The sequence below is a fragment of the Belonocnema kinseyi genome, chromosome 9 (genome assembly GCF_010883055.1).
Source record: "Belonocnema kinseyi isolate 2016_QV_RU_SX_M_011 chromosome 9, B_treatae_v1, whole genome shotgun sequence".
In the NCBI taxonomy this organism is placed as follows: domain Eukaryota; kingdom Metazoa; phylum Arthropoda; class Insecta; order Hymenoptera; family Cynipidae; genus Belonocnema; species Belonocnema kinseyi.
Genome location: NC_046665.1, coordinates 7915538 through 7938238, shown reverse-complemented (window position 1 = coordinate 7938238; position 22701 = coordinate 7915538). Strand labels below are relative to the sequence as shown.

Here is a 22701-nt window from a genome sequence, read left to right as displayed (position 1 = left end):
AGATTATGAATGCACTCTAATAAATCTTCTTAACGATGCAATTTAAATTTAAATGTACCACTAAAACATAGTATATAAGTTATCGGGTAACTTTTCACAGACACTCATCAAAAGAAAGCCCATCAGAAGTTAACATATGCCAGTCAATCAAATTCCAAAATGAGACAAATTTCAACATTGGGCAAACCAAGAAGGCATAAGTACCCAATGTTGAAATTTCAAAGGGTACAAGCGCCAACATCGGGATATCCAAAAGGTTATAAGCGCCCTAGTTTGAAATTCTAAAAGGGCATAATCTCCAACAACGGGTAAATCAAAAGGTCATTAGCGCCAATATTTAGCACACTAAAAGGGCAAAAATACCCTAATTTGTAATTAAAAAAAGAATATGTGCTGATGTTTGGCATTGCAAAAGGGCATAAGCATCAAAGTTCAATATTCTAAAAGGGCATAAGTGCTAAATTTGGGAATTCCAAAAGTACGTAAGTGCTAACATTTGGCATAAAAAATGGGTATAAGCTGTGAGGGATCTCGCAAATTAAAGGATAGGTGAGGGATGTGGAGAATCTTGAATCGGGGCAAATTTATGCTTATCAGGACTGGGGGTCGTTCCCCACCCCTAATCGTGGGCCCTCAGGGCCGTGAGGTAGCGGGGTGCTTGTAACTTTGTTACAACCTCCCCCTCTCTGTTTGGGACGACCTTTATTCTTTCAATAATTCTTCGTTTTTCTCGATTTCGTCGTTGGGGGTCAGGTAAAATTCTTCCTCTATTAGGTCCAGCTGAATATATTCATCATCTTCTTTGTTTTTCTTGTCTTGTATTTTTTGTGTTGTTGGTCTGTGTTTAAATTCTGTTCATTCCTCCTTCCTTAGAGAATTTTTTATAATTTCTTTAAACTCTTGATTTGCCTCTGCCCAGCCTATGTATTTGGTCCTTATCGAATCAGGAACAGTGTGGTGGTTTTTTGTCTTGTTCGACATCTTTCCACAGTACGTATCGTAAATAATGTAGAGTTGTACTGAAACCATCCTCTCGCAATGTCTGCATTGCCACATCTTTATTTCTTCCATCATCTTCTGATAAACTGAAACATAATTTAACACATCCTAGTTTTTAAACAAAAACAAAATTTTTTAAAATTCTTTTCTTCATATCTTTCTTCCCGTTTTATTTCAAAAACATGTAAAATCTAGAGCTTTTATTTGAAATATATTTTTTCCAAATTTCATATCTTAATATATTTTTCTCAAAATTTTCTGTGTTATCCATTCCGATGAGTATCTTTTGAAGATTCTGCTTTTCCGTGACTTTTCTTCCCTGAAAATTATTTTTTATCCAAATTTTACTTTTATTTTAATTATAAATAAACCTTGGCCTCTTAAAGCCGTATTTATGTATTAGAAAAAATTGTATGTATTATTGTAAAAGCTATTTCTTTATCGAAATTTAATCAAATTATTAACTTAAATTCCAAAACTTATTTATCTCCATGATGTATATAAACAGTAAAACTATTGCGTCTGTTGTGTTTGTAAAGTGTGTAAAATGAAATCATTATGACTGTAGTGTTCGTGAAAGAGGTAAACTATTTTATTTTTGGTCTTCCCATTTTTCTATTTTAGTTTATTTATTTACTTAAACTGAGCCACGAATTTCTCCACATCTCTTTCTATGGCCTGTCTGCTTGTCTTTTTCCTATAAAATTCCTCTGTTCTGATGTTGGCTTCCTTTCTTAGTCTCTCTCTATTTTTTCGATCCCAATCTCTTAACCTCGCGCGATGTTCTCTCCATTCCTCCTCCATTTCTTCCTTCTTCCTATCTTCATTTTCTCTTGTCTTTTGTATTTTTTCCTCTTCGTTCCTTTTTTCCATTTCCTCTGATTTTATAAAATCATTTTTTCTTCGAATTTAACGACTTTCACTTCAAATTATTTTTTCTTAATCTCCTCTTCTTCCCTCGTTTTTTTCAGCGCCCTATACATCTCTCTTTCAATTTCTGCTTTCTTTCTTCTATTAATCTCTTGCAACCTTTTTTGCTGCGTCTCGGGTTTTTCGTTGAGTGGGGGTTGCAACAACTCTATCCACGTTGAACATTTGTGAGCTAGTAAGTCCTCGCTTGCAATCGGGAAGAGGCAATCTCGGCACTTCAAAATCAATCTTGGGTCCATTTTCTGAAATTAAATTTTTTTCTCTGGTTTGTCTATTTTTTGTAAGTGTATGTGTTTGTGTCATTTTTTTGTCTTTGTCAGTGGTGTAAAAATGAAATCAATAACATGCATGCCATTATCAGAATTAGATATAAATCTTTTTTAGTGATTTTATTTACTTTTCTAAAATCTAAACAAAATCTATATTTTCCATTCGGATTTTTTATCATTACAATCGGATTTGACCAATCGCTATTTGATGGTTCTATTATTTTTTCTTCTAATAGTCTATCTACTTCCTCGTACATAAACTCTCTTATTTACGGTGATACATAATAGTATCTTTGCTTAATGGGTTCGTGACCTTGCACATCTATTTTATGCCTAGTCAAATGAGTCGGTTTTAATTATGTTCCCTGATCTATTATTTTTCTTTTAATCATATTTTCTAATTGCACTTGTTGTACTTCATTCAACTCTACTATGCCTTCAGATATTTCTTCGCAAAATTCTAAATTTGTCTTTTTTCCAATTTTCACGCGCGTAATATTATTATTTATTACCGCATTACTTCTAAAATTATACCAAGTACTTTTTCTAATTGCGAATAATCTTTCTATTATCGGATCATTTTTTCCCTCCTTTTTATCTAACACCTTCTTTAATTTCGAATAATTTTTCTCTTTATCGCATTCCAGTGGCCCTTTAAATTCTGTATATAAATTCCTATCTTTATTTTTCGCCTATAAATTCGAGTTTATTTTGTTTCTATCCTTATTTGTTTTCGTTTCTCTCTATATATTTTGATTAGCCTGTTTATCTAATCTCTGTACGCCCACGCTTGCACCTGCCAGTGTTGCGCCTTCGCCATGTGGGGTCTAGGGTGTGGGACACCATGCTCCCGTACACTCTGTGCCGGCTGGGTTGCTGGCGGGGTCGAGTCTAGTGCATCACCTGTAAGGAGGGGTTGGGGTGGGGTATGTGGCGAAACGGAAGAAGAGACTTCGCACGGTAGCAAATCTGTTCCGAATTTCAATTTACTTTTCTGACTTTCTCTATTCTTATTCTCTTTCGCATTCCCTTTCGTTCTTTTCGTTATTGGCTCTTACATTTTAATTAATTTTTATTTAATCGCATATTTAATGTTTGGCAATTCTGGTAACCACCAAATTTTGGTCTCATAATCCATTTTTAAACCTAATCGTTCGATCATATCGGTTCCTATTATTCCTATCGATCTTAAATTGGGTACTAGTCTGAACAATAAATATTTTTCCGCATGACCTATTTTGATTTGGATTAAGGCGTGTCGTAATTTAGTCGTATTTCGGTTTTTTAATTTCATAATCTAATTCTTTTACTATTTTAATAAATTTTTCACCAATGTATGAGTGAGTTGTACCGGTGTCAACTAACACTTCATATTTATGATTTAAAAAATCAATCATAAGGTGAAATCTCGTTTCGTGTGTCTCATTTGTGCCTGTATCAAGTAATTCTGGCTGTCTCTGTTTTCGTCTGCTATTTTCCGCCTTTTATAGCGACCGTATTCGTTTCCCTGATCTAAACTATACCAACAATCCCGTCGAAAATTCGTTTGTTGTGTCTGTGTGTTCCCTAACAGCTGATTCATTGCATGCGGCCTAAATTGTTTTTGTTGATTCTGATCATAATTTTCATTTTGATTTCTATTCCGATTCTCGTTTTCAATATTATTTTGACTTTTATCATTTCCTTGATCATTTTTATTATTTTTATTATCTTCTTTATCTAATATGCCTAATTATTGATCTCTAATTTTAGATTTTGCCAATTCTGTTTCCCATCCTCGCCCTAAAATTTCTAATTCTGAAAAACTTGAAAAAGAATTTCTTGAAATGTACACTTTATATTCAATTCTTAAATTTTCATAGGTCTTTCTTAATTGTCAAATAATTGTTTAATTTGTGTAACACAAGCATACATGTCTTGGTCTGTTTTTCTAATTGAAAAATTTTATTTTATTTTTAATTATTTCAGTATATCTCTCATTTAAGTAAGTTTCTTTCAAATCTTCAATAAATTCATCTAAAAATCGCCAATTATTTTTATTGACCTGAAACAAACCTAATGCTTCTTCCTCGAAAACAGCATCTAAATTTTCTAAAATGTCTCTATCATTAATTTTGTATCAACTCTTAAATCTCATTAAATTATTTAAAAAATAAGTTCGGCTATTTCCGGTGTTATTTTTGAATTTAATTGGCCAATTTGACATTATTTGAAAAGGTGTCTGAATCATTCCGAATGGAAAGAGAGTTGTTAGAAATTCATTCAGATTATTTTCATTCATCTCTCCTCTTTCCGTATCGTTCTCTCTACTTCTATCCATTCTACTTTGCATTTCTCTTGTATTGAGGCAAATGCGATTTTCTTATAATTGATTGCCTGTGTATCGGTCTCGGTAATGAGTATTCGTTCCCTTGATCGCTACTCCTATTTGTTGTCATTTTATTCCGTGCACCTGCTAACGAGTGCCTTTGCTTATTAAAATCTAATTCTGTCTCTTCGAAACGAACCGTATTTTGCACATTTCTTGACTTATTACTTTGATTGAATAAATTTTGGCTTGAATTTAAAATTCTATCCATTTTATCATTTGAATTTTTAATTTCTTCTGAAAGTTCTTTTATTTTAATTCTGTTACTTTTCTTTTCTTTAAAATTTATTAATTCTTGTGCCTCATTCCAAAATTAATTATTATTATCTATAAAAGAATCAATTTCGAACATCTTATCACTAATTTTCGCGTTTTCCCTTTCTTGTCTTTCTATTTCTATTCACAATTTTTCGCGACCTATTCTTGCTCTTTGTGCTTTTTCTCTATCTATTCTTTCTCTTTCCTTTCTGAGTGTTTCTTCTCGTTCTAACCAGTCTATGTGGGGTACGGTTTTGTTTGTTTGAGTTTGGGATACTTTCTGTTAGCGTCTGAGTTTGTGTTGTTCTGGGGATTGCACATGTTGCTTGACTTGGCTGTACCGCCCCCCCCCCCCATCCTAATTGTCTCCTAAACGTTACCGATTCTAAATTTGTATTCTGTTTTGTATTTTACATTTTCTAACGGATTCGCCATTTTCGTAATAATTTTTATTTTTCCGGATCTTGAACGCATTTGTTTTTCTTTCTTTTTTCACCGACTAGCTCAGGGGTTCTTTACGGCTGATTAAAAACAGGCACTTTCACTTAAGTGAGCGTCTCGGTTTTTACTACTTCGCGGGTGCGCGTAGCCTGACCGTTTAGCGGACGTATCGACTGGGGGCGGGAACTGCTAGGGTTGTTTATTTGACATCACTGGTTCCTACTTCGCGCGCCAACTTTCGTTACTGAAGCCGCTTTTTTTCTAATTTCCGTATTTATTACTCAATTTTCTTCTAGTTTTTTGTAAACCGACATATTTTTCCTATTGTATCTTAACCTTTTTCCTATTTCCGCATTCTTTTATACTTATTTATTTTCATTTTACTTTTCACCCTTCACTTATCCAATCCAGCTACAACAAGTACGAATATGGCATTTTTTATCAGGGTGATTTTAGTTTTTATTGTCGATGGGGGAACTTGAAATTGCGCTGTTATCCCACCAACATTTTATCGGACATATATAACACAGTCTATCCGCACTTTATTCGAGCTAAATTACATATATTCTACCCGCAATTCTTCTACAACATAATTTTCAAATCAAACTATGAATTTACAAAAATAAATTTTCAACATTTTTCTTCTTGATATTCAAATTCAAATTTATCCATTCAATGGCATAATTGCATCAATTTATAACTTTTTTACTCTCATCATTTTCACTTCTTTTCTCAACTTTTACGATTTTTGTGGGGATTAAGGGTTTTTCAAGGAGGGCGCCAAATTTGTGAGGGATCTCGCAAATTACAGGATAGGTGAGGGATGTGGAGGATCGAGAACGGGTGAAGTCAAAAAGGGATAGCCCAAATAAATATAAAAGGGTTTATTTTAACTACCTTCCAAATGAGTTTCAGAAGCTAGACTGCTGATAGCCCGAACCGGACGGTGAAGCTAAGAGCAGGCGAACGTTGGTGGTATCCGGGCGGTGAAGCAGACACAACAATGAGTGGAGATTTTTTTGCTTTTTTTTGCTCTATGATGACATATATTACGTTTACCAAAAAACTACCTCTAAGTCTTACACAACTACCGTCGGAATCAAAAGTTTTCAAAATGGGAAAACTACCTTCAACAATGTAAACATGATTTAGGGCTTCAAATTAATTACATGACACTTGAAAATTTCGCCCTCTTTATAATTTTCCCAAAACTACCCTTCCACGTGAACGTATGCAGCCGAACATTTATATGTATGAAAAAAGCATTAAAAATAATCAAACTTGGAAGAAACTGTTAGTTGATATTTTTTTACTCTGCAATAATATATAATGCGTTTCCCAAAAACTACCCCTAAGTCATACATACATACCCCTCGTCATCAAAAACGTTTTAAAAGTTGGAAAACCACCTTGAATAATGCAAAAATGATTTGAACTCTAAATTGATTACATGGCACTTCAAAATTTCCCCCTCTTCATAATTTTTCCGAAAAACTACCCTTCCACGTGAATGTATGCAGCAGAACATTTATATGTATGAAAAAAGCATTAAAAATAAGCGTGTTATATATTATTAGAGAGCAAAAAAAGAGCAAAAAAATATCGACGTACAGTGTTTTCTAAGTTTGATTATTTTCAATGCTTTTTTCATACATATATATGTTCCGCTGCATAGGTTCACGTGGAAGGGTAGTTTCGGGGGAAATTATAACGAGAAAGTAATTTTTAATATTTATGTTATTAATTTTGAGTCCTAAATAATTTTTTTATTATTCAAGGTGGTTTTTTGACTTTTAAAACGTTTCTGATCACGAGGGGTGAGTATGTATGACTTAGGGGTAGTTTTCGGGAGCGTGTTATATATTATCAGAGAGCAAAGAAAGAGCAAAAAATATCAACTAACAGTGTTTTCTATGTTTTATTATTTTGTATGCTTTTTTCATACATATATATGTTCCGCTGCATAGGTTCACGTGTAAGGGTAGTTTTTCGCAAAAATTATGAAGAGGGGGAAATTTTGAAGTGCCATATAATCAATTTAGAGTTCTAAATCATTTGTGCATTGTTCAAGGTGGTTTTCCAACTTTTAAAACGTTTTTGATGACGAGGGGTATGTATGTATGACTTAGGGGTAGTTTTTGTGGAACGCATTATATATTATCGCAGAGCAAAAAAAGAGCAAAAAAATATCAACTAACAGTTTCTTCCAAGTTTGATTATTTTTAATGCTTTTTTCATACATATAAATGTTCTGCTGCATACGTTCACGTGGAAGGGTAGTTTTGGGGAAATTATAAAGAGGGCGCAATTTTCAATTGTCATGTAATTAATTTGAAGCCCTAAATCATGTTTAAATTTTTGAAGGTAGTGTTCCCATTTTGAAAACTTTTTGATCCCGGGGGTAGTTGTGTAAGACTTAGGGGTAGTTTTTTGGGAAACGTAATATATGTCATCATAGAGCAAAAAAAAGTAAAAAAATCTCCACTCATTGTTTATCGCATTATAATCATTTTTAGTGGGTTTTCGTAGGTGGCGGCGCTGAGTGGACGTCCTGCTAGCGCCGCCACTCTTTTCTCCGAAGTTTAAAGAGCAAATAAATTTTTATTAGCATAAAATTAGCAAAAAAAGCAAAAAAATATGGCGTATTCCATTTTATAATTTGCCTTGGTGGCGACGCTGAGTGGACGGACCTAAGACAGCTTGCTTTCGGGACAAGTTTATGCTTATAAGGACTGGGGCTTCGTTCCCCACTCCTAATCTGATAGGTAATATAAGCCATTATATTTACCGCTCTGTAACTCTGTACATTAATATTAATGACTATTTGACTATCTTTTAATAGAAATAGTTCAACTTTCAACTAAAACAATTAGTTTTTTGAAAACATTTTTGAATAAAATGCATAAATTAAAAAAAAAAGTGGTTGAATTTGTTTTCAACAAAATAGCTACATTTTTATCAAAAAGGCTGAATTGTATACTAAACAAAAGGCATTTTGAATAAACTACATGAAGTTTGCACAAAACAAATTTATTTTGCACCAAGTCTAATTTTCTATACAAAAATTAATGTTTAATCATAGTCAATTTATTGAAATTGCTTTAAATTATTTAAAGTAATTGAAAATGTTTGAAATGTTTTAAAACATCCTAAAATATTAAAAATCTCTTGAAATTTTGCAAAGCTCTTGAAAATTCCATGCAATTTTAAATATACCCTAAAATATTTCAAATCCTTTAAAATCTCATACTAAATTATTAAAATCAATGGAGAATTCCTTGGAACTTTTTAATGAGTATTTCGAAGCCTTCAAAATATTATGAAACACCTTGAAATCTTTTCAAGAATTATAAGGTACTTTGGAGTTTTTTTAAACAACCCTGCTATAATTGTTCAAATTCTTTGAAATTCCTCTAAATAATAAAAATAAATTGAAAATTCTTTGACATCTTTTTAAACATCCTCAAATATTTAAAATCCTTTCAAATCTTTTGAAATCTCTTGAAAATTCCTTGAAAATTTAAAAAAACCTAAAATATTTAAAATCTTTTACAATCTGATACTACATTATTGAAATCAATTGAGAATTCCTTGGAATCTTTTAAAATACTCTCAAGTATTTCGACACCATCGAAATCTTTGGAAACACCTTGACACCTTTTAAACATTTCTAACATACTCTGGGATTTTTTAAAAAATAAATCTACTAAAATTGTTAAAATATTTGAAATTCCTTTAAATTAGAAAAACAAAATAAAAATTCCTTGACATCTTTTGAAACATCCTGAAATATTTAAAATCTTTACAAATCTTTTGAAATCTCTTGAAATTTTTAAAAGATTCAGATTGAAATTGAGAAAATTTTTAAAACGTTAAATATTGAAATGTTTGTATATTAGGGTTTTGAAAATGGAATCAATATAAAAATTTAAAAGATTCCAAGTAATTTTCAATTGATTACAGTAATTTAATTTGAGATTTTAAAGGATTTGATATATTTCATGGTATTTTAAAAATTTCAATTTATTTTCAAGAGCTTTAAAAAATTTCAAGAGATTTCAAAAGATTTTAAATATTTGAGGATGTTTTAAAAGATGTCCAGGATTCTGCAAGAATCGAAGATTCCCTTCCGCCCTACCGATATCATTTCAACGAATTTGGCGAATTCAAAACAAAATCACACTTTGACTTCTCATGTTGTCAAGGCTTTTTTCCATTTAAAAAAAAATTGTATTCATTAAAATTAATTTTTTTTAATACTTACATACTTTTTACATGTCTATATTTGTGAAGTTTTAAATTCAATAGCTTTAGAAGCTATCACGAATTTTATTATTGCGGACTTTTCTAATTTAATATTTTTAAATTTTCTGAAATATATCAAATATTATATCGAATTATATGAATTTGGGAAATATTGTATATAAAAATTAAAAATAAGATCAAACAACCACTACATGGTCCTACTGTCAGCAACCGTCATCTAAAAATGACACCAGCTCCCAGAATATTCACAAGCATTTTCTGTCGAAATTTTAATAAAAATCTATATTTCGCTCAACATTTGTCAGCCTCACAGAAAATAAGAAACTGAACACATCCACTAAAATCATATTCATGGAGAATGCAATCAGTCAGATTTTTGAACAAATTTAACATCTTTTTGACAATTTTGAAAGGCAATGAAAGAATATTTTTCAGATTAATATGCAAATTTAAAAGGATTTTTTGTTTTTACAAATAAATTATTGGAGAAAATTCAAAAAGATTTTTAAAAATGCTGGCAAAAATCCAAAATATCTTCGGCAATTTTTTAATTTTTTAAAACTTAAAAATTTTAAGAAAAAGTTGGGCGTTGAAGAATAAATATTCTATAAAAAAACAATTCTCAACTATGAAGATTAATTTTGAACCAATAAAAAATAAATAGAATAGTTAAAGTTTAAACCACAGAATTTTACTTGTTGAATACTTAATTTTTCAATCAAAAATTTTAAACGAAAGAAATAATTTTTAAGCAAATATTCAAATTTTCAATAAAGAAAGGATTTTTCATATAAGCTTTATTGTCTACCAAAAAACAACGAATTAAAAAATTTCCATTTAAAAAAAGAAATTTAAATAAGATTAGTTTATTTAATATTTACACAATTTTACTAATGTTTTATATTGGTGAAATTTTAAATTCAATAACCTTAGAAACCTTTTCAAATTCTGAAATAGAATCCAAAACTTTATTTAAAAAACTTCAGAAATCTAAATTTTCTTTCATCTTTGAAAAATCTTCTCAATATTAAAATCTTCCAGAATCTTTTTTGGCAATTTTTTGAAATGTTTTTAAAAAGTTGTAGAATATTCTCTCAAAACTAATTTTTGATAATTTTTATAATTTTTATAATTTTCTTTAAAAATCTTGGAATCATTTCAAGTATTCTCTTCAAACGAACTTTCAAAATAAGAAAAATGTTAAATTTGCTTAGGAAACTTAAAAAAACTTTTTTCTCATCTTCAACTCTTTCAAAATTTTTAACAAGCTTTTTCTTTCGAAATCTTAATAAATCTATATTTTGCTCAACATTTGTCATCATATTCGTACAAAAAATTTGAAACGATTTCTTGTTTTTAAAAATAAATTGTGAGAAACAATTTTAAAAGATTTCTAAAAATGCTGAGAAAGAATCCATAATATCTTCGGCAATTTAAAAATTTGTTAAGACTTAAAAATTGTAAGAAAAATTTGGGCGTTGAAGAATTTAGAAGTGTTAAAGTGATTTAAAATATTTTAAAAGTTTAAAAGATTTCTTAATGTTTATAAAATATTTATGAAACGACGAATTTTCAAGAAACAGTTAAATATTCTATAAAAAGAGTATACTCAACTAAGAAGATTAATCTTAAACCAATAAAAAAATCGAATAGTTACAGTTTGAAGAAAAAAAAATTCCTGGTAAATACTTCATTTTTCAATCCAAAATTTTGAATAAAAAAATTAATTTTTAACGAAATATTTTAATTTTCAATACAAAAAAGGAATTTTCATACAAGCTTTATTTTCTACCAAAAAACAGCTAACTGAACAAATATGTGCTTGAATTTTAAACAGACAAAAAAAACACATATTTTCAACAAGGATTTTAAATCGTAACACAAAAAATGAATTTTCTACCAAGATTATTTTTCAAGCATTAAAAGAACAAATTGAATAGTTCAATTCTCAACCCAAAAACAACGAATTTAAAAAAAGTTTAATTTTCAATCAACAGAATTTTTAACCTAGAAGATTAAGTTTCTGATAAAAAACAACAAACTTAAAAGAATCATCTTAAAATTGTCAAACAAATAGATGAATTTGTAACTGAAAAATATTAATTTCGAAGCATAAATAAAATAGATAAACTTTCAATTCAAAATCAACAAATTTTCAAAATGAGTTAAATTTTTAATGAAATACATGATTTTTTAACCGAGACGATAAATTTTCTATCAATAAACAATGGATTCAAAAAATATATAGTAATCTTTAAACACCAAAAAAGTATTAATTTTCCATAAAAATGTTTGTTACTTTCCACCATATTTATTTTTTTCATCGTTATGTACTAAAAGAATGATTAAAATTTTTATTAATGGGCTCTTAAATTAATCTTTGAGTACCAAAAAAAGAGTAATTTTTTCAAAATGTTTAATTGTGCATAATTTAAAAAATTCCCTTCGGATCTTTCAGAAGCTTTTATGTTAACTTTTGAATTAAAGCATCCCAAATTCACCTAGCATATACGTGAAATTATCCACTCTGATTTTCTCTACCGACATTTTCAAACTGGGAAAATGCCGCTCTGTTTGACCGCTCAAGTAGAACCGTCTACCATCTATTTCAGTTCGTAAACTGGCCTGAGTAATTGGGGGCGCTTTATTTTAGTTCGCAAAAGACTCAGGTAATAGGTTACGCTGGCGAAAATCGTTCGAAATTAAATACATGGGATCCACTATCTCCCACCTCATCTCTGCTACTATACATAAAGTATTACCACGAAGCAGAAGTTTCTTTAATGTCGCGCTGAGACTTCCTTGTAACTACTAAATAATTTATGATACGCTCTCTGCAACTTGCAAATGCACAGTATACAGATTTGATACCATTTGAAAGTACAATATCTAATTTTTTAAGTTTCAACAGAATTTAAAAATGTGCCAGTAAGAAATTGTGAGACTTTTTTTCATTTGCCAGAATCTTTTATACAAATTCCTGAACATTTCTTTCGTCTACTAATTCTATTTCGTCTCTTAATTATATATTAATGTTTTTTCATTCGTCTCGTCATTCAAAAGACAGCTATCTACTGAAATGATTTAAAGAAATAAACTTGTCTCTTTAATTAAGAACTTAATAGATAACCTAGTTTGCCTTTCATTCATTACTTAAATGTTCGCAAAGTCAGATGACAATTCTTATAATATGCCTAACATTATGCCAATCGTTATTCAAATTTACATCGCAGAAATTATACGCCAGGGGAACAGCTTCATTTTGCTTCAAGTAGAAAGATAATTTTATAAAATGTTTAACTGACCTATGTGTATAACAATAAAATGCCTGATTGTCTTTTGTCTCACATTTTTTCAGCATGCCTATCGATTGAAATGACGTAAAGAAACGCAAGATAAGCGGAAAGCGAGCGGAAACATACGAGCCTCAATGTGGATATACAGCACTCGTACTTTATTATAGTTCATAACCTGCCGCTTTCCGAAACTAAATTAATTAAATTAATATATGTGGAACGGAGAAACCAACTTTAGGACAGAAAAATCTATTTTCCGGTTTTTATTGATTCTAAATAATTAACATTTCCCCTATCAAATAAAAAAACACGCCTTGCTGCATGATCAAAATTGAATTTTTTAGACCTCAAAGTTAGGATGTGATTATTTTTCATTGCGCTCGATTCTTGCACCAATATCCTCACGTCTTGTGTCCTTGTGATGCATCGAAGATCTAATGCGTTTGGATCAGTTGATCGTCATTGAATGCGCGCAATTAGACAGTGTTTCCTGATAATTTTCCAGTTTGTTTTCAATTTTGTTTATAAGTCCTAATAAAACATGAAAAGAACTCATTTTCGCTTCTAAGGCTGGTTTCTTCGTTCAACGTCACATATCAAATGTTAATCCGGAAAGTTTGTTGTAACAATATTTTTAAATAGTCCTCGGGTTGCGGATAGAGGGTCCCTGTACCAAGGGTTTCTGCTGAATATGGTTACAAAAATAAATAGGCAGTCGCGGAATTAACCCCCAAGCGGAGGTGTGAAAACCGTGCCGAAAGCTGAATGGCACCTGGGTGAGGTGTCTAGAACGGTGACTCTGGGATACCGGGCGACCTCTCAGATTACGCAGCCTTATCCTTGCATGCGGGGCTCTACAAGGATGAACGAACCCCTTTCCCTAGCTTCTCGTGGGAACAACAATGACAACACCAAACATAGTTGTAGTAAGTGCGGTTCAACACAACAGAACGCGCAGGGCTCCCGAGAATGGGTCAGCCAGCAATGCCGACCAATCTAGAGCTGGGGGAGCCAATGAAAATGGATTTAATGCGATGGATCGGCGGGATCTCGTGACCTTCGGGTGGACGGAGCAACTGAATCACGACTTGCTAGACTGCTACGATGCGAGTGTGGCCCCTGAACGGGGTTATATGGCATGACTGCATGCTCTGTGGTGCGAGAAACACCCGAAGCTATCGCACTTTTCGCAGCAACGCCTGCGAAACCGTGCTGAACTACTCCGAAAAAGGGGCTATGTAAGCGGAACGCCTATTCTACCACAGCTAGAACAAGCCGGCAACAGAGAAAGAGAGGCGACACTAAAAGCAACCGCGGGCAGGCATTCAATAGAGGAAGAGAGATGCTTTACGACTCGAAGTAACATCAATACCAAGGTTTCTCTCAAGCCTAAAGATCTATCTGAAATGGATGACGAGCTTCGCGCACATTTTTCCGGAGAATCTGACCTCTGGGCTATCAATTATTTTGTGTATAATGCAGCGAGAGCTTTGGCCGATGCGAACCGTAAAACAAAACCAACGGTTGATCATAAGACCAAAAGACGAATGCATCAACTTGCCATAAAGATAGGGTGGGAAAGACAGTACGCGTCCCGCATTCAGTGTGTGATTGACTACATGACACCTGGCAGGAATTTTACAGTCAATGTCTTGCGAGCTAACGTTTGCTTTCCTTAAATCGCCCGGATCGAAGTCTGGTACGGAGGGTTTCATTTTTGCATGCCAAGACGGTGTCATTTCCACCTTAACATACCGTCACCACATTTTGAGCCAACACATTCCTGATGATAGCTGCAGGGCGTGCCATGCACACCCCGAGTAGTTAGCTCACATACTATCTAGTTGTCCAACTCACGCGGGAACGACCTACATTCAAAGGCACAATGCGGCACTAAGAGTGCTTTATTACCATCTCTGTCACTCTTAAGGCATTAACATTAATATCGCTCCTCTAAATACTCATAGGGAAATCGAGTTAATTGCCGAGAATGGGAAGTGCCGCATATACTGGAATTTTATATTCTCGACAATTGTTTCGGTTGCTCACTCGAGGCCTGACATGGTTCTTCTTGACTTCGAGAAGCGAACCATGTTCGTTGTCGAATTTTTGGCACCAGCCGACAAAAACATCATAACCAAGGAGAATGAAAAGAAAGAGAGGTATCGAGACCTTATAAGGGACTTGCAACGATTGTACCCGGAATATTCTGTTAAACTTATCGTCATTATCATCGGCGCTCTTGGAGATTCCTCTACAGACGGTAACCACCTTTCTCACGGTCGTGAGACGTGGTTGTGGCTGAAATTTTACCACGATTTCGCTGGGAGCGGGTGCAATTTTTCCAGATTAGCACCCGCTCCCGGCGAAATCCTGCGGTTGTCCTTATGACAAATTTTTAATTATATATATATGGACATATAATACGATAAATATTATGGCTCTTTCTTCGTAAGGAATGTACACTTTAAACAAAAAAGTGCGAAAATTTGCGTACATGAAACTTTACTAATTTTTTTCAAATATAAAACAATTTCCAGAATATCTATAAACGCGTAATTACATCGTGCATAGCATATTTCCAGGTCCATAATCTTGCTATATCTTCGAATTTCTCTCTGTCATTAATATACATATCTCCCAACTCAGGTTCCATGCAGATCTGAAAGAGAAAGAATGCCAATATGTAGTATATTCCAAAAAATAAGCTTTAAATACTCATCACATGAGAGTATAATGTGCTAATGGAAAATCAATCTATTTCATTCTATTTTTACTTATGTAGTACACGTATACGACAACGCTGTATAAAACGTAACCCTGTTATTGGTGTAAAACTGTTGCATGTGATATTTTTATAACAGACGTATATGGAAATTGTGATTATATAAATTAATTATACAAAAGAATAATGGATTATTAATGAAAAAAATGGATTATGAACAAATTATGAATTATAAAGTTTACGAGAATTCCGGGAGCAAAGCCTCTCAGAAATGAAAAACATGTTTTCAAAGAAAGTACAATAGTTGATTTAACTGCTATACAGATATACAATTTTTTAATTCTCAGCGACAAATTTTAAAATAAATGTATGTAAACAAAGGTGCAATAAAAAATTTAATACCAATTTTAATAGTATTATCAATACAAATGTTAAATATTGAAATACAACGAATAATTTCTAATATGAATTTTATTTATAAGCGTTGTCTGTGGTGCCTTGGGTAAGTTACAAATAAGAGCTTAGTAAGAACGATTGATAAAATAATTTAAAGCGAATTATTTTAGTTTCGGACTGTTAAATGAATGCAATTATTCAGTTTGTGGTTAATACCAGTGGCAGCGTATTTATTTCAAGATCTCATTGAGATAATGACGCGTTTCGGTACAGATCTGTACCTTTATCAAATCGTAGTTGCATTTTTTAACAAAAGTTTCTTGGAGCTGGAAAAACACGATATTTTACAAATATCATTGTTCACTAAAGTTTTATAAAGTTCATGTCATGATGTAGTGAAGAAATATAACCTTTACAGAGAGAAAATATATTTACCTGGTTTTGGAAACTGAAGATAGTTGAAAGTATTTTATAGATAACAGTGTTATTTCTAAATACATATTAAAATAATGTAGTTTTTAAGAAGAGTTTTTTTGTTTGTTTGTTTGTAAATGTTAATTTGAGTAACTCTATAACCGCTAAGAAATGTTTGAAAGTTTTTTGAAATTTATGAAATTTCTATAGATTATGTTTGTATTTGTGTTAAAAATAATTGCAGATCATTATAAGACGGAATTGTTTATAATCTCAGGAGTAAATCCTGGATTATTTAAAGTTCTTTAGTTACATTTTAAGAAAATAATTAGAGACATACAAGTGACACTTATGGGTTAAAATTATATAACAGTATTTTGAGGTTATGTAATAAGTTATGTTTAAGATATGTTTGACCGGGAAAAGACTGTTTTTTACATTTTAATTTGAGAAATAAGATTGTGATATATAATATTGTGATATATAATAATTAGGTTTTGGATGTCAGTTCTGTAATTTATAGCATTTATTTCATTTTTAACATAAACCATTTCAAGAGTTAATCTTTTTTCCTCATGTGGTTCAGTATTTAAAATTTTAATGTCTTTAATATTAAAGTTAAAGTTGTGAGAGTATAGAGTAGCATGTTTTTCTAAGGCGGTGTTATCTTTATTATTTAATATGGATCTTTCATGTTCTCTAATTCTAACCCCTAAGTGTCTTAAGGATTGTCCACTGTATATAACTTTGCAATTCAAGCCTGGTATTCTATAGATAGTGTTTACTTTATGTAATTTATCTGTTAGATGTTTAATGTTTGAAAAAAGAATTTTATTAAAAGTATTTTCAACAGAAAACGCAATTCGTCTATTACTTTTTTAAGTGAAAATTCTGAAAAGAAATTAATCAAAACCATTAATAAATGGCATTACTATAATTTTCTTCTGATCAATAGTTTGTTAATTTGTATTAATTGCTTTTTTAATAGTTTTGTAACGTTCAGCTATCTTTAGTTTTAACAGATCGATGGGGTAACCATTTTTTAATAAGGTATTTTTAATAATTTCTCAATTTTCATTGTGAAATCTACTCCATGACAATTTTATCGCTCTATCGACCAAACCAAACATGCCACCAATTTTATTGCACATTGGGTGATGCGAAGCGAAGTTGAGAAAACGTCCTGACCATACAAGTTTTGCTATGCAAGTTTGTTATAATTATATTGTCTACTATTTCTAGTGTTAAATCTAAAAAATTAATTTTCTTTTCTTTTGCTAATTCAATAGAGAATTTTAATTTTTCATTTATGGAGTTAAATTTTTAAAGAATGTCATTCGAATTTATTTTTTGGAAGGCAAATTAATGTAGCAAATATCGGTAGCAGAAAATAATTTTATAGTTTAAATTACTTAAATATTCTTTTTCAAAACTTTCCATCACTATGTTTGCAGCTGCTGCAGAAATGGTCGACCCCATGGGAAGTCCAAAAATTTGTTTCAAAAAGACATTATTGAATTTGCAATCTTAAACTAAGAACTGTATTAAACTCTTTTTAATTTAAAAAGGTGTGTACTTTTATTTCATTACATTTTTTGTTAATTGAGTTTAAAATTAATTTCCAGGATATATTTGTATAGATAGATACAATATCAAGTGATACAATTGTATAGTTATTAGGCATAATAATATTATCAATTTTTTTCTTAAATTCCCAACTATATTTAATGTGGTATTCAGTTTTTCCAACAATTTTTTGTAGAGACTTAGACATTTAGAAATGTTATGTAGCGGTGAACCAGGAAAAGAAATGATAGGTCGTAAAGGATAATTTGCTTTATGTAGTTTAGGTAAACCATACAATTTAGGTGTATTGCCATTTGTACTGTGATAGAAATTATATTGATCTTCATCAATGGTAATATATTTTGTTGAAAAAAGCTCGATTTGTGCGGGTCTCCGTAATTTCACAACGCATAAGATAGACTGCGGTTAACAATGATATCCCTATATTCAACGGATCTTGCGAAAGTATTTTACTCTCTTTTAGTCACACATTATAATTGATCGTCTCATTCACGCTCGTTAGAACAAAAATGCAGTAAAGCCATCGCAGCTCCAGTAATGATTCTAACCTGTCAGCTGTTATTGTTCAGAATCATTATTGCAGATTCTAGATAGTTTGACATTAGTCATTTATTGCACAGACCAGATTTATTGTTGAGAAATGTCAAGTGATGATGAATTGAAATTCACGAACCCGGAACTGCATGCAGAAGCATAAATGTTTGATTTGTAAATTATCACGTCAGTTTATTTTTCCAGGGGAAAAGTATTTTCACGCCGGTGATACAAGATTAAAATTTCTTTGTGCAAAATCAACATGAGAGAGCCCTCTTTCACGTTATTCATGATTTGATAATGAAAAATCTCGTGCATGCCTTCACCGACTCAAAACGTGATTTTGCATTTTTCCATAGAACTGATAAAATCACGCGATTTATGATTTTGTTCTGAAAAGTATGGTGCGTGACTCCTGTAAATGCTTTATTGAAACTAGCGCCATCTTTTTTATTCGCACTTGTCACTCAATGTACTATATTGGTAGCTTTATAGATGCTTCTGACTTTTTGGATTGTGTGTCTAAATCGATCGACGTTGCTGCTTCACCATCTATTTCAACTTTAAATTTTCGTACCTGGTGATAACAGTGCAGTATCCTTCATGAAGACTTGACACGGGTAACATAGATGACGTAATCTGATTCCTTTTTTTTGCCTATAAGATCTTTGACATAAGCCTCGGATACAGTTATGGATATGCGAGGTGTGGCAATTAAGTAATGAGACTGATTTCATAAAAACCGTATATTTAAAAATTATTCTACACATCTGCCATGCCCTTCAAAGTAGTCTTCTTGGGCAGCTATACACATGCGATCCCTTTAGAGGCCAAATACTCGGAACGCTGAGGGCGGTGTGGCACGGCGCGTTGTCGTGATGGAAGGATCTAGTTACGAGCGATGTTTGGGCGCACCCTGTTGACTCGTTTTCGGAATCTTTCGAGTACTTGGCGACAGTAAACTTGATTTAAGTTTTGCCCCGATGGAACGAATTCTTTGTGGACGATTCCACGGCTATCAAAAAAGGTAATGATCATCGTTTTCACCTTCGACTTGCTCATGCCAGCTTTTTTCGGGTGGGAGGCGTGGCGAGACAACCATTGTGAGCTTTAGCGTTTGGTTTCCGGGTCGTATTGGAAAAACCTGCTCTCATCGCCTGTAATAACTCGATCAAGTAGCGTGTGATCGTTTTCCACTTCATACAAACAGTCTTCTGCGACGGTCATTCGATGCTGCTTTTGCTCCTCAGAAAGGTTCTTTGAAACTATTTTCTCGCGCAACTCTTTCATCCCAAAATCGTTGGTTAAAATTTGTCTGACTCTTTCACGGTTCATATCCAGTTCTGAGGCCAACGTTCGAACTGTTAAACGCCGATCTTCACGGATTAGGGCGCGCACACGCTGCGCATTCATGTCAGTCCGCACCTCGACCTGTCTCCCACTCCGCGCCTCGTCTTCCACGCTTTCACGCCCCTCCTTAAACTCTTTATGACATCGAAACACCTGGGCACGGCTAAGAGCACTATCACCATGCACTTTTACAATTTTATCGTATGTTTCCGAAGCTGTTTCGCCCAATCTGGCGCAAAATTTTATCGCGACGCGTTGCTCTAGATTACGTTTCCCCCATTTTCGTAACGAGCACCACCAACAAACGTCTACTCAAAACGAAACAACAGGCAAACTAAACAAGCTAGAGCGATGGTAACTATATAAATAGAGAGGGGAAGGATTCCGGGGACGGGGAAGGGAATTTTAAGGTCGCAGGTTTATCACAAGCGCGGCAATAAAATCAGTCTCATTTCTTAATTGTCACACCTCGTACATACATCATGCCTTTTAATAGCGGTGCTGTTAGTACCTGAATCGGGAAGAAGGGTTGCTATAGTGTGTCGGAAGATGTGACCAGTATAGAATCCGCATCTGGAATATTGCCTATTTTGTGATGTTTTCGAAAAAAATAAAAATGTATGTTTTTGGTAGGTCCATATTAGAGGATGACGCCCCTTCTTTCTATTTTTCACGTAAGAATAACATGGGGTTTTGTAAAATCTCATTTTTTACAAATATGAGAGGGGAGGGCATACATTTTTAATTTTTCGTAACTTTTTTACAGATAATTTTTAATTGACACATTAAAAAGTTTCACAGGTTTTTTATTATATATTAATTATTTTAACAGTAATTATGTGTTTAAAATATTTTTTCACATTTTGTCGCAAATTATCGGTACCGTCGACCGGAGCAAATCGCTACAAAAACTTTGACAAAATCATCATGTAATTTTTTTTAAATTGATGTGGCCCTTGATGCTTATTTATGTTTATTTATAGCAACGAATCTAGTCACAGGGCGAACGCCACGAACTCGATGAGGGAATAACCGAGTTAAGTTCTCTTCGTGATGTCATTTAGTAAAGAACTGTATTTTTCCCGCGCTGTGACATATGCAGCGAGGCAGTCTGACCTCAGCTGTCGAACCGCGATCACATCTCCCCATACCGAACACGTTTTTCAAAGATTGCGTTCGCCATCGAAACCGATTACTTTTGCACTATGGGACGTGAGTCCGCAACGACGAATGCGATGTGGACGTTAGTCCATAGCGACTACGCCGGAAGACGTTTGAAGAACAACGGAACACTCCAGCCGGAGTACAGGTGTCTATTCCGCCAGAACGGAAAAGCGGGCCCGGCGGGAGAAATAGCGACGCGCGTATCTGTCATCTCTTCTACCTACGAAAACAGGTATTTTACCTATATCAAATTCCACAAGATCAAATGGTTCTGATAGCGTTGAAGAATACGATCCCGCTTGCCCGGGCATAACGGCAGTTCTCTCCCAGCGCCTCATTCCTATGAGATCTTTCCAATCGTCGAGTCCTACACTCGATCAAGTTAAGAATCTTCAATAACAGAAAATGCTTAACTTCTAATCAGACTAGATGGAAAATATCATTTCAAATTAAAATTAAAAATATATTTTTTGAAAAAAAGATCCTACTCTTTCTTCACTCCATTGGGAATCGAACCATAAAACTTCGGATTTCGGGTCATTGTAGATGTCACTCAAGCACGAGATTCTGGATTAGGCACTGACGACGATGCTAAGGAACTGAAAAAACTGAGAGCCTCATTGCTTTCAGAAAAAAGGCCTTAAAAATCAAGAAATAAGACTATCCATCGGAAAAAATGCAGAGAGGCTAAGAAGCTTTTTATTTTAAATGTTTGCGAGGATCCTCCTGAATATGCAAAAAAATTCAAGAATCGGCAAAAATCAGGAAAACCAAGTTTGGAAGAAGATCAAGAAAATTGATTACAAACTATCTCGGATTTGGCTATTTTTGGTGGAGCTGTAGATGATTGAAGGTGGACAGAGCTCATTAGAAGCTGTACAAGTTTAGACGAACTTACGGATGAATTGAAAAAAACTTCGTTTTCAAATTAGCCGAAGTGCATGTTACATACGCTCACTTCCGAGGTACTCAAAAAGTGTCGAAGGGAAGCGACATGTCAAAACTGTACCAGTGAAACGATATCGATCGCTCGCAGAGCGACATCAACAACATCCGGATACTGATTTCTGTAGAGCAAGCATTAGAGATTTGGAAATGATAGCATCAATTCTCGGACTTGATAAAGTTTGTTTTTTATCTCAAGATGATAAGGCATGGGTTCCTATTGAAATTACAACCGCTCATAAGCCAGCTCCAATGCTCATGAATTTGGAGTATAAAGTGACACTTCCTGATTATGATTGGGTTGTCGATGAAAAGCACAAGCTAATTCCTTCTGTATATGCAGGAATTATTATAGAATAAGAGGGAAATGGTGAACCTGACGTTGTTACATACTCTAGTCCGACATATATAGCCATTCCCAGCGGTAAGCACTCATCTTCAATGGCCGAATCCCATTCCAAATATTTAAACAGACTTTTAGAGTTAACAGACCTGATGTAAATCCCCGAAACCCCAAAGCTATTGCGAATGGGATTAAACATTTTGAAGATTTTAATTTAGATGCCTTATTAATTGCAACAAACGCACCCGAAAGAAGTGCTTATAACTGCGTGGAGCGGCGAAAGGCTACAATCAACAAAGAACTTTGGGGTATAGTATTACCCCATAATCACTTTGGATCTCATCTAAATCAGAAAAATGAAACTGTCGATTTAGATCTCGAGATGCTAAATTTTAAATACACAGGTGATGTACTAT

General features: G+C 33.1%; 1 protein-coding gene across 2 annotated transcripts in view; it reads right to left on the bottom strand.

Annotated features, from left to right (window-relative positions):
• Nucleotides 1-15315: 15315 nt before the first annotated feature.
• The window catches only part of LOC117179973, a 90304-nt gene continuing 82918 nt past the window's right edge, over nt 15316-22701 (bottom strand). For both annotated transcript variants that reach the window (XM_033372237.1, XM_033372238.1), the window contains exon 5: nt 15316-15489. In XM_033372237.1, the coding sequence (XP_033228128.1) occupies nt 15373-15489 (117 nt within the window). In that variant the 3' untranslated portion in view covers nt 15316-15372. The remainder of the gene's footprint in view (nt 15490-22701) is intronic.